The sequence below is a fragment of the Cotesia glomerata genome, linkage group LG7 (genome assembly GCF_020080835.1).
Source record: "Cotesia glomerata isolate CgM1 linkage group LG7, MPM_Cglom_v2.3, whole genome shotgun sequence".
NCBI classification, from domain to species: Eukaryota; Metazoa; Arthropoda; class Insecta; order Hymenoptera; family Braconidae; genus Cotesia; species Cotesia glomerata.
The window spans coordinates 23,189,909-23,205,226 of record NC_058164.1 but is presented as its reverse complement, the minus strand read 5'-3'; the positions used below and the strand labels follow the sequence as shown (position 1 = coordinate 23,205,226).

The window sequence follows — 15,318 nt, the reverse complement described above, 5'->3', positions numbered from 1 at the left end:
TATTTTTTTTAATTTGCTATTTGGCTTGTCGAATATTATATGATAGTATTCATAAATAATAAATACAAGACTAAAAATAATATAAGTAGTTTAAAGCCGTAAGATGGGCGGTGCACAGAAAAAAAGGTTCACTTGAGCCAAGAAAATATTTTTCTTCCTAATTATTTTCTTGAACGAAAAAAAAATTTTTGTTTGACAAGAAATTTCACTTATTCTAACAAAATTAATTCTCTTGCGTTAAGAAATACGTATCTTGATCCAAGAAAATGTATTTAAGTCAAGAAAATCTTGTTGTTTTGAGAAAATTCAGCCTCGAGCTCCAAAAAATTTAGTTCTTGATAGAAGTTAATTTTCTTGTCTTGAGAAAATTTCTCTCTTGCTCCAAAAAATTAAATATAAAGATAGAAGTAAATTTTCATTAATATTTTTAGTGATTAACATGTCAAATGGGAAGATCAAATAATATTTCATCATTTTTTTTTTATTCAATATGTATAATTGCCCGCTAAATTAATACACGGAAAGAAAATTGAAAGAATTTTTACTATTTCACTATCGTAATTTTTATTAAATTAAATAGTAACGGTGGACTATACTTCTCATTTAGTAATTTTTACGATCTACTATTGTAAATTTTATCCAACAAACAAGGCTAGCAAGAATCTTAAAAGTCGAATAATATAGAGCAAATTATACAATATGTGTTTATAAACTTTACAATTCAACTATTGTAAAAATTGACGGTCGGTTTTTTTAAAAGAAATTTTAGGGAGGGAAAGAGATAGGAGGTTGGACTAATTGGTACCCATACAGTAACTGAAAAAAGAAATTGAAATTTCCATCCTATCCGGGATTCGAACCCAGAACTCTTTGTTGGCAGCCAGAGACTCTCCCTCTACGCTATCCGAGGTAAACTAGTACAAATGCCCTTTAACATTTACATAAACTCGGAGTCTAGCGCTGTGCACGGCGATCGCTCACACTAATTGAGAAACATTCCAATTCAACTATTGTAAAATTTGTTATAGTTCCATTGGAAAGATACAGAGGCGGCACTGGAAATTATAATTCTTACTTTTTACAATAGTAATATCGTATTTTTTCTAATCGTAAATTGTAAAATTTCATGAATAAATAGTAAATTTTCTTCTAAAATATTTGAAAATTAATAGTAATAAAAGTATGGTCCAGCTTTACAATAGTTGTATAGTAAATTTTCCCAGAAATTTTTTTCCGTGTATAAAATGGGTATCAAACCCGCATGAAAAAGCTATATATCCTTCATCATATACAAAAAATTATATTTTACATATATAAAAATATATGTGATTATATAAGGACCCATATGCAAAATTTTGCCGTTTCATATATACAATAATGATATATGTAGTATTATGTATTGATGTTATACTCATAACATATATTTCAATTTTATTTTCAGCTATATATGATTAAATATATCGTACATATTATAATCAACACTATATTATAAATAGTATAAGAACAATGTATTTTTCAGTATAATTTAAAATATACTTAAAATTATATGTTCAATATAATTTTAATATTGGCATTGGTACCAAAATTACAATAGAATGTTGAGGCCAAATAATTCTCTGAAAAAAAGTTATAAAAAAAAAGAAAATATTTCGTGATGTGTTACTAATTTACTGAAATTCAGATTTGCTTCGACAGTAAACTCGATTGACTAAGTTGCTCTTGAAACTTAAGATATACGACAAACTATTAATTTTTTTTTTTTTTTTATTAATCTTTCCGTTTTGACCTATTTCAACATATCATAAATATCTGGTATTATGTATGGTATTTTATAATAAAATAATATATATTCCCAGATAATTGAAATTTTATAAATGAAAGTATACAGTAATAATCTATCTCAACATATATTTTACGAAAAATATATTTATCTATTATATAGTTTTTTATATAAGTAATTTTTATATAATAATAGTATATTTTATAACATATACTAAGTAATATACGGCACTAATATATTTGAACTTATATTGAATCAAATATATCTTCATTATATTAACAAAACATTTGTTATTTCATATATATAATTTTGCCGCTATATATGATCACATATTCCCCATATAACTTTCCATATATGTTCAGCCATATATAGTTTTTTCATGCGGGAATATTCAAGAGAAAAATTTTCTCAAGGTGAGAAAATTTTTTTCTTAGCTGAAGTAAGTGGCGCTGCTTCCCTAAAGTATCTAAAAATCTTGATCGAATATAAAAATTTATTGTATCAAGCATTTATGATAATTTGAATTAAGAAAAAATGACTTCTACCAAAAATAGAATTTAAAGAAAAATTTTTACTTCGGCCAACACAACTTCGGTCTTCCTTCAGGCACCCGAAAATTTTCTTGAGCCAAGAATTTTGCTCTCCAGTCAAGAAATTTTTCTTTCTGTGTGGGTCTTCCTTTTTAACAATCTTTTACAGGGAAGGAAATTTTCTTTAAAAATTACCGTTAAATTCATTGATATCGTGGGATATAATAACGCCCTTTTATTTATTACCATTTTTTTAAATAAAAATTACGAAAGAATTTATTTATTTTATAGTAGACTTTATAAAATTTGTTAAAAAAAGTTAAAAATTATTTCACTTAATTTTTAAAGAAAATTTTTTTAGTATATAGGTTTGCGAAAGACTGCTCTCAAGTTCGATACACAAAAAAAAAAACTGGAATAGTATATTACGTACCTAGGGCAGTAACGTAAGAAATAGTAAGGTACCAGCGGGTAATAAGGCCTAGCTAAGGGAGATTTCGAAAGAAATCCAAAATGTATTTAACTATCGAAATGTATCATTAATCTTTATTTAAATACATTAGCCATAAAATATAATGAAGTAATGGTAATTTTCACCATAAACAAACCCAAAATTGAATTTTTTCAAAAACCTTACGAATATGCCTTATTTTACTGTGGTTCGGGTAATAAAGCCTACGGGTTAAACACACTGGAAATAGTTATACAATATTTAATAAAATTGGTATTAGAGATCAATGATCAAATTTAGCAACAATATTTTTTAAGACGTTGATCAAAATTAGAACCATGATTTTAAATTACTAAATATAAAATTATAAAAAATGCTGAAAATTAATATGTTCATTCCTGCTCATTTACTAAAATATTATAATCTTGATAATTATCAATTAATCAATTTAAGTGGAGAAAATTCCATCAGAAAAATACTCGCGTAATACTGACGGATTTTAACCTTAAACATTAAGTATTTCATTTTCGTGATGAATTTCTTGTTTTATTGAAATATTTTATCTGATTATTGTCCCGATTATTGACAATTATTTTTACCAAAAACTTATACACTAAAAAAAATTAACTTGAATTAAGAGAAATATTCTTGAACTAAGAAAATAATTTTTAGTTCAAGAATTTTTCTGCTCAAATCAAAAAGATCAAGTTTTTAAAAATTATTTACTTGATTCAAATTAATTTTTTTTCCTGTATAGGACCGTAAAAGCGAAAGAAATTATCAAATTTAAATGAATAAATAATTTAATAGTAAATATTAGTCTAGGATATTAAATATAATTTATTGCACGCCTCATAGCGCGAAGCGCGTGAGGTAGTGCTTTACTCCCGACTCGTCAATCGAGACCGGATTTTTTTTATTAGTTCTAAAATTCGATAAACTCTTGCCGTATTTCATATCAGTAGCCTAGTTTACGTATTTTTTAAAAATAAATTTTATTAAAATTTACTATGATACACATGTACAAAAACGAAAGAACTTTTCTCATTTTTCTCACGTGAAAACTATGACGCCTTTTAATCAAGCTAAATTTTTTTAGACTGCTTGCGCATATGACAAGAAAAACGAGTATCACCCTAGCGGTTTTGTAAATGCCGAAAAAATGTCGCAATTATACAGTATTAATGCGGTATTTTTTCAGCATTTTTTTGGTTGTTTTGGTCAGTTTTTTTATCGAAAAATTACGGAACATTTACCGTAAGAATGCGATACATTTACGCTAAAAATTTAGAATATTTACGCTGAAAATGCGGCATATTTACGGTAATAAGGCGGTAAAATGATTGTATTAAAACCATATTTAAAAAATGGTGTCAAATTAAATAACGCTCGGACTGGGATTCGAACCCAGAACCTCCTGGGGACATGTCGGCTACTCTACCATTTGAGCTAGCCGGTCTATACCATATTGTTTTTTTGCTTATTCTATATACATTAAGCAACACCGTCCATCTTACGATAAGCATATTTAAAATTAAATAATATAATTATATATGTGAAACAATATAACTTTTCGATTTTAGAAAATTTGCAATTTTCTAAGTGAGAAATTAAAAATTGAAATTAAAATTAGAATATATTTACTTAACATATGTATTATTTTATATTAATTACTGCTAAATACCTAATTAAAAAATACTATTCTACATATTTTTTATTCAAAATCAGTATTTGTTGTTGCAAAGTAGCGATGGAGAATAAAAAGCAAAACTTGAAATTTTTCATTTTATTCATTTCTAACATAGAAGTGAACTAAAAATAAAACTAAATCTTTAATAATTGTCCATTATGTCAGAAAATATTCGGCAAAATTACTGTATTGTTACGGTAATTATTTGGAATTTTTTGGGTGAAATTTGGGCATTAATGCGGTAATTGTATAGTATATCCGAACAAAAACAGTTTCACTGTAAAAAAGTCGCGCCAAGTCCACGTTCATAAGACTATTAGGAAAAAAAAATTTTTTTTTCCTAATAGTCTTATGAACGTGGACTTGGCGCGACTTTTTTACAGTGAAACTGTTTTTGTTCGGATTTTAGTATTTTTTGTAATTATAATGAAAATTTACAATCGGTACCAACTTAAATCTCGTGTTGACTGCATTTTTTACTGCAAACTATCCCCTTGAAGCTACAGTTTATGTAGATGTAATTCCAGTGCACTCTGGCGGCCGTAAATGTAAGCTGTGAATTACTTTTTTTAACTGTAGTTGCTTATCTATAGGAGGATTACTACACATTTTTATTTTATCTAGTCTGTGGCGCTGACCTTTCTCCATAAAAAAAAAGTCAGGATCGAAATTTGTGAGCGAGCTATAGTATGTGCTGATAAAATTTAATAATTTCAAGTATTTAAGAATTAAAATTTAAGAATTACTGTTATGATAAACAAATTGGATAAAAAAAGTACCGTAGAATTAAATAAAATTTCGCAGCCTCAAAAAACCGTTCTGCTTACAGTAAACACAGTCGGTAGTCTGGCGCTCCGTTTACAACGGATTTGAACGGAACTTGGCGCCAGATTCTACCGAATCTGTGGATTTTTGGTAACTGTACAGCATAAGTGCAGTATATATACTGGATAACTACAGTATAAAAACTGGCCAAAACAACTATAGTTTAACCGCATTATTACCGAATTATAACGGTAAATATACGGCATGAGCATAAATGCCGAAAAATTACGGTATTTTTACGGCATTCTCAAAACCGCGAGGGCAATATTAAAAAAAATAGAAAATACTCTATAAGAAACAACTTAATTATTTTTTTTTCTTTTAAAAATCAATTACATAATTTGTTTTTTGCTTAAAAAATGAATGAGCGTTTTGAGGCGTGTACTTTTCGATTTTCCAAAATTTTTATTAATTTATTAAAATTCCAATTACAATAATAAACATTCACATTTTCAAGACCAATGATATTAAATATTATGATTAAAAATGCATAATAAAAATTTATAAATAAAATTAAGACGTTGAAAAAAAAGTTTAATGAAAAATGATTAAATTATCCTAAGAATTTTCCAAGATTAATCAAAATGGGGTCGGTTATCGTAGAAGCTATACCACCAGCAACTGGAAGTTTTGCAATAAATCTTGCTAGAGTTGCGAATAACCCGCCAGTAGTGAATGAACTTGATCCTGAAGATCCTGATCCTGAAGAACCTGATCCTGAATCTGATGAAGAAGATTCTGACCCTGAACTTGGTGGTGGAGCTGATGAGTCTGACCCAGAAGAATTTGATCCTAAAGAATCTGAATCCATAGGACTTGAACCCATTTTCGCTTGACGTTTCACAGCTGCACAGAAAAAAAAAATAATTTGAATGAAGAAAAAATTCTTGAACCAAAAAAATAATTTTGACAAATTTCATTGTTTTGAATCAAGATTAAAAATTTCTTGAATCAAGTAAAATTTACTTAAATCAAAAAAAATTCTTAAACTAAGAATTTTTCTACTCAAATCAAGAAATTTAAATTCTTCAAAATTATTTAATTGGTTCAAATAAATTTTTTTTTCTTTGTGAGGATTTAAATAAGTTTTTTCTTTAGTACAAATAAAATTATTTAGAAGAATATAAAAGAACTGTCTAATTAATTAATTAATTAACTAAATAATTGAATAATTTTTTTATTAACTTACGGTTTGCATTGCTAATGTAGACACATGCCATTAAAGCGGCAGCGAATAAGAAGAAATTGTAACGAGACATTTTTTATGGGTCGTAGAAAAGTAGGTGAAGAAAAACTGGGAAGCAATGCTGGCAAAAGTAGTTGTCTGATCTTTATAAAGACTTACCGTGCTTATAGTTTGTAATTACTAAGCATAATAATAATAATAGTAATAATAATAATAATAATACTAACAATTGCAAAAGTACATACGTGGATAATGATTACGAATTTTCCTCAGGATGACCTTAACATTTAAGTAACAAGTTTGTTTAAATTGACTTGCGTCATCAAAAACTTATTACTTATAATTATCGTCCATTTTGTTATCGTTGGGAATATTCGCGGCCATTATTCACCGGTTTATCAAGTATACTAGATAATATAGGCTAAAGGAAAACAAGGTTAGACCGATTTTGCGGTAGTTCTTTTTTCCTTGAAGCAATTATTTTAAAAAATATTGTATAAAATTTTAAGCGAATTATTAAGAGTACTCTGAATATTAATTTTGAAGAGAAAATAATTTAGGATGCATGGTAGACAAAATGGCGATTAATAATCCGTGTACACGGAAAAACGTAAACTGTAATAAATAATAGTCGATTTATAATAAGTCATGACCAACTGGAAAAAATTACCATTTCAAACAGTAAAATCGTGATTTTAACAATCACTTTATGATCCCGAGTCAGAATAATGAACCTATATGAGCCTACATGAACCTACATGAGCCTACAGAATAATTTTCAATTGTTTTGATCGATATTATTCAATTTATAAATTGAATTTTTAAGTTTTTTTATCAATAAATTTTTAGTTACTATTTAAATTTATTTGTATTGTACTATTTAATATTGCTATAAGTATATTTTGCGAGGTTATATTGATCAATCAAAACAATTAAAGATAAAAATATCGATCAAAACAATTAAAAATTATCCTGTAGGCTCATGTAGGTTCATGTAGGCTTATGTAGGTCCATTATTCTGACTCGGGATATTTATCATATAAATGCTACAATTTATTATTTACATGGAAGAAAATACACTGATAGAAGGATTTGTTTATAGTTAAAAATATTTGTTAATATTTAACAAATCATTTATTAGAGACCACTTTTTAGTCCTTAACAAATATTTCTTAGTATTTAAAAAGATTTATTAATATTTAATAAATGAATATCTGATTTATTAAATACAAACAAATCATTTTAAATACTAAGAAATATTTGTTTGATACTAAAAAATGGTCTCTAATAAATGATTTGTTAACTATTAACAAATATTTTTTTAATACAAATAAATCCTTCTATCAGTGTACTATTTCAAACAGTAATATTCGCTATGTGAATGTCGAAAATGTTAAAGTATAATAATTAAGAATTTTGACTTTGATATTTATCATTTCGTACCTAAAAAATGATCGCATGATATGTAAAAAATATAAACTACAGTTACTCAATTTCTATACAAGCAACGTCAATATTTACAAAGTAAAATGGTAAATTTTAAACGCAACGCACTTAAAAATCAAACTATAATTATTGATTTGCTTGGACTGGTAAAATATATATTTTAAGAGTAGAATTTTTACTGTTTCAAATGTTAAATTCTCCGAGTGTGAGACCTTCTCCTTCTTCTCATAGTATATACTATATGAGTGATTCTCTGTAAGGATGTTTTTCGCTGTCCCAGGCATTTTTTTATTAGAAAAATTGTTATTTTGTTACTAAAAAAATTTATTACGAAAGTAAAAAACATTTCTATTTGGAGCATTGAAAACTAAAATGAAATAAATTTTGGTTTTTTTGCTATAAATTCGTAAACCACCGAAATATCAGTCCCCTGGGCTGTCCCTTTCCCAAAATTAAAACTTTAAGATTGAATTTTAAGTTATTCGTCAATAATATATAATTTGGTACATAATGTTTATAAACTTATTCAGTTAACTAACAATCTTCTTCAATAAAAAGTACCGAAAATTAATTTGTTTCATTAAATTCATTAAACCAAAGTTTGTCCCAGGCATTTTAAGAACAGTCCCCTGCCAGAAGTTCAAAGCCAAAAAAAAAATCCAGCGTGTTATTTTACCTTTTGTAAGGTTTATAAGGATCTAACTAACCTTGAGTTAATAACCATAGGGCTGTTAGCGCTTTATCGCCATTTTATTTAGTATCAAAGCACTGTTTGTGCTGGAAATATGTGTCTGGGCTACTTCAAAACTCAGTCCCCTGGCAACTATTTTTATTTATAATTTATTTATAAAATTGGATCCATAAGTCTTAGTATTATTCTAATTATTGTAAACATTCATTGAGAACTTGAAAAGTTGAATGCATTGAAATAGTTTGCTTGATTTTTCTCAATTTGATAAAAAAAAACAGTCCCCTGGCAAACAGTCCCCTGTCATGTTATATGGCAAAAGACACACAAATTTCGAAAAAACAAAAATTAATTTGGCTGTTTATTTATTGTGATTAAGCTGATAGTTTTCTAGCCCTTGTTAATTTTTAACTTCTCGCTAAGAAAATCGAAGATTTTCAAAAATCGGGAAGTTATTGGTTTTACCTCGTTTTTTGAAAATCGAGTTTTCATCAGATCTCGACGTTTTGAGGTCCTAGGAAGTTTCCCTGACTACTCCCGCGAGGTTTTCACTATGTCTGTATGTATGTATGTATGTATGTATGTATGTATGTTTGTGTGTATGTGTGTATGTAAACCTCTCATAACTTTTGAACGGCTTGACCGATTTGATCGCGGTTGGTGCTATTCGAAAGGGCTTGACCGAACTTAGATTTTGAATATACTTTAGAATGATTCGGACCAGTTAATTTTGAGAAATCGCAAAAAAACTACAAAAAAAATTTTTTCAAAAGTGGTTTTTTTGGAATAACTTTTAAACGGCTCTACCGATAAATTCTAAAAACTAATCAGCCCTTAACATCAAAAAATCACGTCGATCGCCGCCAGTCCGGTCAAAATCGGTTGATTTGTTCGTGAGTTGTCGTTGACGAAAAAAAAACGAAAAAAGTGTTTTTTCGGAATTACTCCGGAATTTTTCGCTCTATAAATTTAAACTTGAAGATTCTTCATGAAACTTAAAAAACTGCGTCGAATGCCACCAACCGCGTGAAAATCGGTTCATTCATTCAAAAGTTATTGCGATTTGAAAATTTAAAAAATAGTGTTTTCTTAAACTTCTATCAAACTTTTGAGCTCAAGGAGCTCAAAAGCATACAAAAGCTATTTTTTTGAGCTCAGAGAGCTCAAAATAATATAAAAATTATATTTATGAGCTCGAAGAGCTCAAAAACGTCATAAGTACAATTTCAAGCGTTTAGGTATAGAATTGGCGGGAAGTTGCAGGGATGGCCTTCAGGGTCAACCGTTTTCCTAATTTTTTTTCTAATAAAATCAAAAATAATTTGGTCGGACAATTTTGTACAGATTTTAGACGTCTTTACAGAGAATCACCCATATATTAAAACGGAAATTTTTACTGTTTGAAACTGTAATTTTTTAAGATGAAAGAGTCGTTATGTACTATAGTGACAGCTCCCTGATTAAAAAAAAGTATTCAAAACAATTGTCAATGTTAATTCTCCATAAGAGGAGGGATTGAAAAGTATTCAAAATATTTAGAAGTATTGAAAAAAATTCAAATTTCGTTATTTTCAATACTTTTTAATTCGTTTTTTTAATCAGGGCTACTAATCACATTTTCGATATTAAATTATAAATTGTGGCTTTTACACTTTCTACATTAAGTTTTGTAATATTACATTTGTGCCATCTCTATGTCCGCTGTACTGTTTGAAACTACAAAAATTAACCGGAATTCGACAAGTTTAATGATTTTTTATTCAATAATTACTTGGTCAAAAATCGTCCTAGTATCATGTTAAAAATTTAAATATTCCCTGTCTTACATGTTCTTGAAGAAACAAAATTTTTTTCTCTTTTGAAATATAATTTTAGAATTCTTTAACAATTGATACAAAATCTTGTATTACTTTTTTAGGGTTAAACAATGGCGTTGCTATCGAGCAAAATAAAAATATTTACTTTATCTGTTCGTCTTTTACTTTAAACGTAATTACATGTATATTTTTTTTATCTATTGTCAAATATTAATAATTAGTTCGATAATATTTAACAAAGTAAAACTAAACTTCTAATACTCTAATGCAATGATAAAAATTAAAAAATAAATTATAAAATCGTCAACTAAAAAAAATATATATGCGTTAACCATGAATTAATTATTAATAATAATTGAGGTTAATATAAAATAAATAAAAACAATTAGATAATGTTTATTGTAATTATACAATTTATTTATTGTTAATAAATATAATTTAACATAAAAATATAATTATTAAACTACAACAATAATTAGCAAGCAGAGACAAATTTGTTTGAATTACTTAACACAGTTATCAACTGATTAATTAATAAACAATTTATTTATTAGTTTCATTTTGTCGCTGGAATGTTTCAAAGTAATTTTATTTATTTAGTTTATGTTTATCATCATTTTATTTAAATAGTTTTTGCAGTCCTTAATTATATACTTTTAATGACTAGAATCAATTACTGAATGTCCTTTATTAATAATTAAATTCAGCTTTTAATTAATACCATAATCCATAATGATAATAATAATAATTATTAATTAAAAAATCTCAGGTTTTTTCCTTTTTGCATTCATTGTTTGGTTAAGTAGGTTAGCGTTCGGTGTATAGTGACCATAACCTCTTTTGGAACAATGTTAAATATTCGAACAATTGAAGCTTCAATACAAATTATTTTTTTTAACATTAATTACATTGTAATTAATAATTAATAATTCAATATAATTATAAAACAATTATAATTATTGTTGTTTTTAAAGAAACAAAAAAATTTATCATTGTTCTTTTTGAGGTTATGATACATTAATTATTGTTCGCATATAAAATTATTTCATAAAAAATAATTGTTCTATAAGTTAATAAATTTTCAATCAAAAGTAAAGATCAGATTTAATTAATTGATATTTTTAAAATTTCATTACAATTTATGACCATTGTTCTTTTTGAGGTTACAATACGATCAATTATTAAAATTTAAGGTTACAATGCAATTAATCAATACTTTCATGAAAATTACACTCTATTTAACCTCAAAATTTTTCAGTATTGCAGAAAAATGAATCATTAAAAATTTTATCGCAGTTAATTATTGTTCTGATATGATTACAATGCAATCAATTATAAATCTAATTTAAGCTCAGAATACAATTAATTAACATTTATTAATCTAATTAATCATTGTTGTTTTTAAAGTAACAAAAAAATGTATCATTGTTCTTTTTGAGGTTATGATACAATAAATTATTGTTCGCATATAAAATTATTTTATAAAAAATAATTGTTCTATAAGTTAATAAATTTTCAATCAAATGTAAAGATCAGATTCAATTAATTGATAATATTTTTAAAATTTCATCACAATTTATGACCATTGTTCTTTTTGAGGTTACAATACGATCAATTATTAAAATTTAAGGTTACAATGAAATTAATCAATACTTTTATGAAAATTACACTCTATTTAACCTCAAAATTTTTCAGTATTGCAGAACAATGAATTATTAAAAATTTTAGCGCAGTTAATTATTGTTCTGATACAAGATTACAATGCAATCACTTATAATTCTAATTTAAGTATAGAATACAATTAATTAACATTTATTAATGTAATTAATTATTGTTTTATATTAAAATTTCTTCAAAAGCAATCTTTACTTTTCTAACCTAATTAAAGGTTCTAAAAACAACCGTTCCCTACTTAACCTCAATCAGGACCCAAACAAAGGAACTTCTAACTGAAACCTGAACCCATAAAAATTTAATTATTAATTATTATTACTCCTAACAAAAAATAACAAAAAAGCGTGCTTATTTTCTTTAATCTTAAAATCTATTCAATTATTATTTTTGTAATAATCGTCTTAACATAGTTGTTGTTGTGGTTGTCTTGTCACTTTTTTTTTTACCATTTTAATTTATCAATTTTTACTTGTTCATAATATTAATAATTAATTTTTCAGTTAATTATAATTTATTAAATATTTTTTAGTATATACAACTCTAGACTATATGCGATCTGACATTTTAAAAAGCCTCGATCTCTTCATTGTTAATTTCAAAATTAATAATAATAATAATATCATATAATAATAATTTGTTATTTTTTCATAAATATCACTGTATATGTCGTGTTTTATATATTAATTTTTTTTCTGTTCATTTCCAGCAATTATGTCACGATTAATATGTATCAGTACTGCAACAAACAAAATTGTTTTGTTGCCAGTTACAAAATAACAAAAAAATAATAAAATAATAATAATAATGACAATAAAAAATTATTTATACACAAAATGGATAAAAACAAATTATTCCTTATCTTAAATTTATCAACATAAATAATCATCTATGTAATCAACTAACAAACAAATAAATTGACATATTTACTACATAACAACTACAATAAAAAACTCTTGTTTTTTTTTTTAATTATTTATAATAAATTAAAAAAAAAAGTTTTTTTTTTTATTTCTTCATCCAATTGATTAGATATTTTTACACTTTTATTGCGTTATTTTTATCCATCCAATAAAATTTTAAGATTTATATAGGTTATGTTTATGTTACTCGTCCGAAGAAAACGCTTTTTATCAAAACGTTCGGAGAGTTAGGGTTAGTTTTTCAATCCGAGATAAAAGTACTGCCAATATAATAAAAAAATAAATAATTCAGCACATTGATATTGCCTACGAGTAGTTCTCCCTGAATTCAGTCACTTATTTTGAATTAAAATAAATAAACATTTTAGCCACTTCTTATAGAAATATTAACCTCAAACTGTGACAACTTGCTAATTGTAACTAAATAAAATAATATTATTATAATTATTTCTTCTTTTGCAATAGAAGTATATTGTAAGGAATTTATTATCATAGTTTATGGAGAACATTGTTAATTTTGTTTTACTAGAATTTGAATTTGCGCGCGCAAGCGCGCGCCTGACTGTAGCATTTGCATATATTTTCATGCTTATGATATATTCAACCAATCACGTTACGAATAGTTTGATGCCACATACATTTCATCTCAATTTTATATTAGGATCTTCCGACGATGATTCGGATAATAATAACCCACGCGATGTTGGAAACACTGTAAATTTTCGGTATTAATGCATTTACTATAAATTTACCGTTATAATTCTGAAATAATACGGTATTTCTGTGGTCATATTGGCCAATTTTTTTTACTATAGTTATACAGCATTTCTACCGTATTTTTGCTGCAAAGTTCCGGAATAATACGATGAAATTACCGTAAAACTCTAGAACTTTTACCGTAAAAAATCTATAATTTTACAATAGTAAAATCGTATTTCTACGGTAAAAATACCGAAGATATACTGAAATTTTGCCACGTTTATACTGATATAATTAAATGTATAATGCTCTTTACCGTAAGACGGACGGTGGTGTTTATTACTCGGTGGATCTTATTATAGGTGACTAAACAAGTAGTTACAAATAATGTCTCAGATAGCCTAACTGGTAGAGTCTTTGAAGTGTAACCAAATGATCCGGGTTCGAGCCCTGGTTTGGGTTAAAAGAAAAATAATAATAACAAAAAAGTAGCATAATTTTGGTATTTTACCGGTAAAATATAATAGTAGGGATCTTCTTTTCCGATTTTTTGCTGCAACAGTGCCGCAAGTTTATAGTAAATATGCGGTACATTTACCGTAATTTTCCTATTGTATTGCCGTAAATATTCTGAATTTATTTCGTAATTTTTTTGTAATAATTCGGCAAAAAAACTGGCTAAAATAACCGAAGTATTACGGTAAAAATACAGCATTTATATCGTATAAATATCGAATATTTCCGGCATTTCCAAAACCGTGAAGGAAATAATATATATAGTTTATTTACTAGCTCAAAAGCTACTTTAAAATTTTACAGAATGTAAATATACAATTTGTTTTAACATAATATAATTTCAATTAAATCATATATAGTTTAATATCTTTTCTAAGATTTCTTTTAAATAACTCTAAAGTGTTAGAATTCTTAGTGTCATTAGTCAATTTATTAAATAGATTAAAACCATTGTAACCTAGAGTTTTCTCTGCTGTCTTTGTTCTTTTCTTTAATAAAACTAAATTATCTTTCTGTCTTGTATTATAATTATGACTACATTTATGAATTTCGGTATTTAAATATTCAGGCGCTAACTTATTAATCATTTTATAAATCAATATACATTTATTTAAGTTTAATCTTTCTTCAAAGGACATAAAACCTAAAGTATTCAGCATATTTATTATCAGTGTATATTTATTTACCTTAAGAATTACCCTCATTGCATTGTTTTAGCTCTTTTGAATTAAATTCATACATTTTTTATTCATATTCATATTAAGGGGAATGATGCTGATAGTTCATCGTATTTATAATCATATCATCGAGGACATTTTATTTTTCAATGGAATACTTAATTGGGTGTGCTTCTTGCGTTTGACATATCTATTATTAATTTATAATTGTGTTAATTAATTTAGTTGACACAATAAGAGGTTATTATTATTTCATGATATATTTATTTATTTTTATTCGAATGAATGACCAAATTCATGGAAAACTAATTGAAAGCAATATCACATCACTGAATTATTTATTTTTTTTTTAATATATTGCCAGTACTTTTATCTCGAATCAAATTTTATCCCCGATTGAAAAACTGGCCCTTAATAAT

General features: G+C 26.2%; 2 protein-coding genes across 17 annotated transcripts in view; both read right to left on the bottom strand.

The window, feature by feature from the left end:
* Positions 1–5,753: 5,753 nt before the first annotated feature.
* LOC123269522 (protein rtoA-like) lies at positions 5,754–6,621 on the bottom strand. 2 transcript variants are annotated; one of them, XM_044735276.1, is made up of 3 exons: positions 6,466–6,621; positions 6,059–6,122; positions 5,754–5,998 (listed from the first exon to the last, which is right to left on the bottom strand). In XM_044735276.1, the coding sequence occupies exons 1-3, from the start codon at positions 6,533–6,535 to the stop codon at positions 5,830–5,832; spliced, it is 303 nt and encodes a 100-aa protein (XP_044591211.1). In that variant the 5' UTR covers positions 6,536–6,621; the 3' UTR covers positions 5,754–5,829. The 2 variants fall into 2 exon arrangements, with proteins under 2 accessions (XP_044591211.1, XP_044591210.1); XM_044735275.1 differs by having other exon boundaries at positions 5,761–6,122.
* A 5,632-nt stretch (positions 6,622–12,253) lies between these two features.
* Positions 12,254–15,318, bottom strand: part of LOC123269517 (kinesin-like protein unc-104) — a 52,482-nt gene continuing 49,417 nt past the window's right edge. For all 15 annotated transcript variants that reach the window (XM_044735257.1, XM_044735260.1, XM_044735256.1 and 12 more), the window contains one exon: positions 12,254–12,823. In XM_044735257.1, the coding sequence (XP_044591192.1) occupies positions 12,808–12,823 (16 nt within the window). In that variant the 3' untranslated portion in view covers positions 12,254–12,807. The remainder of the gene's footprint in view (positions 12,824–15,318) is intronic.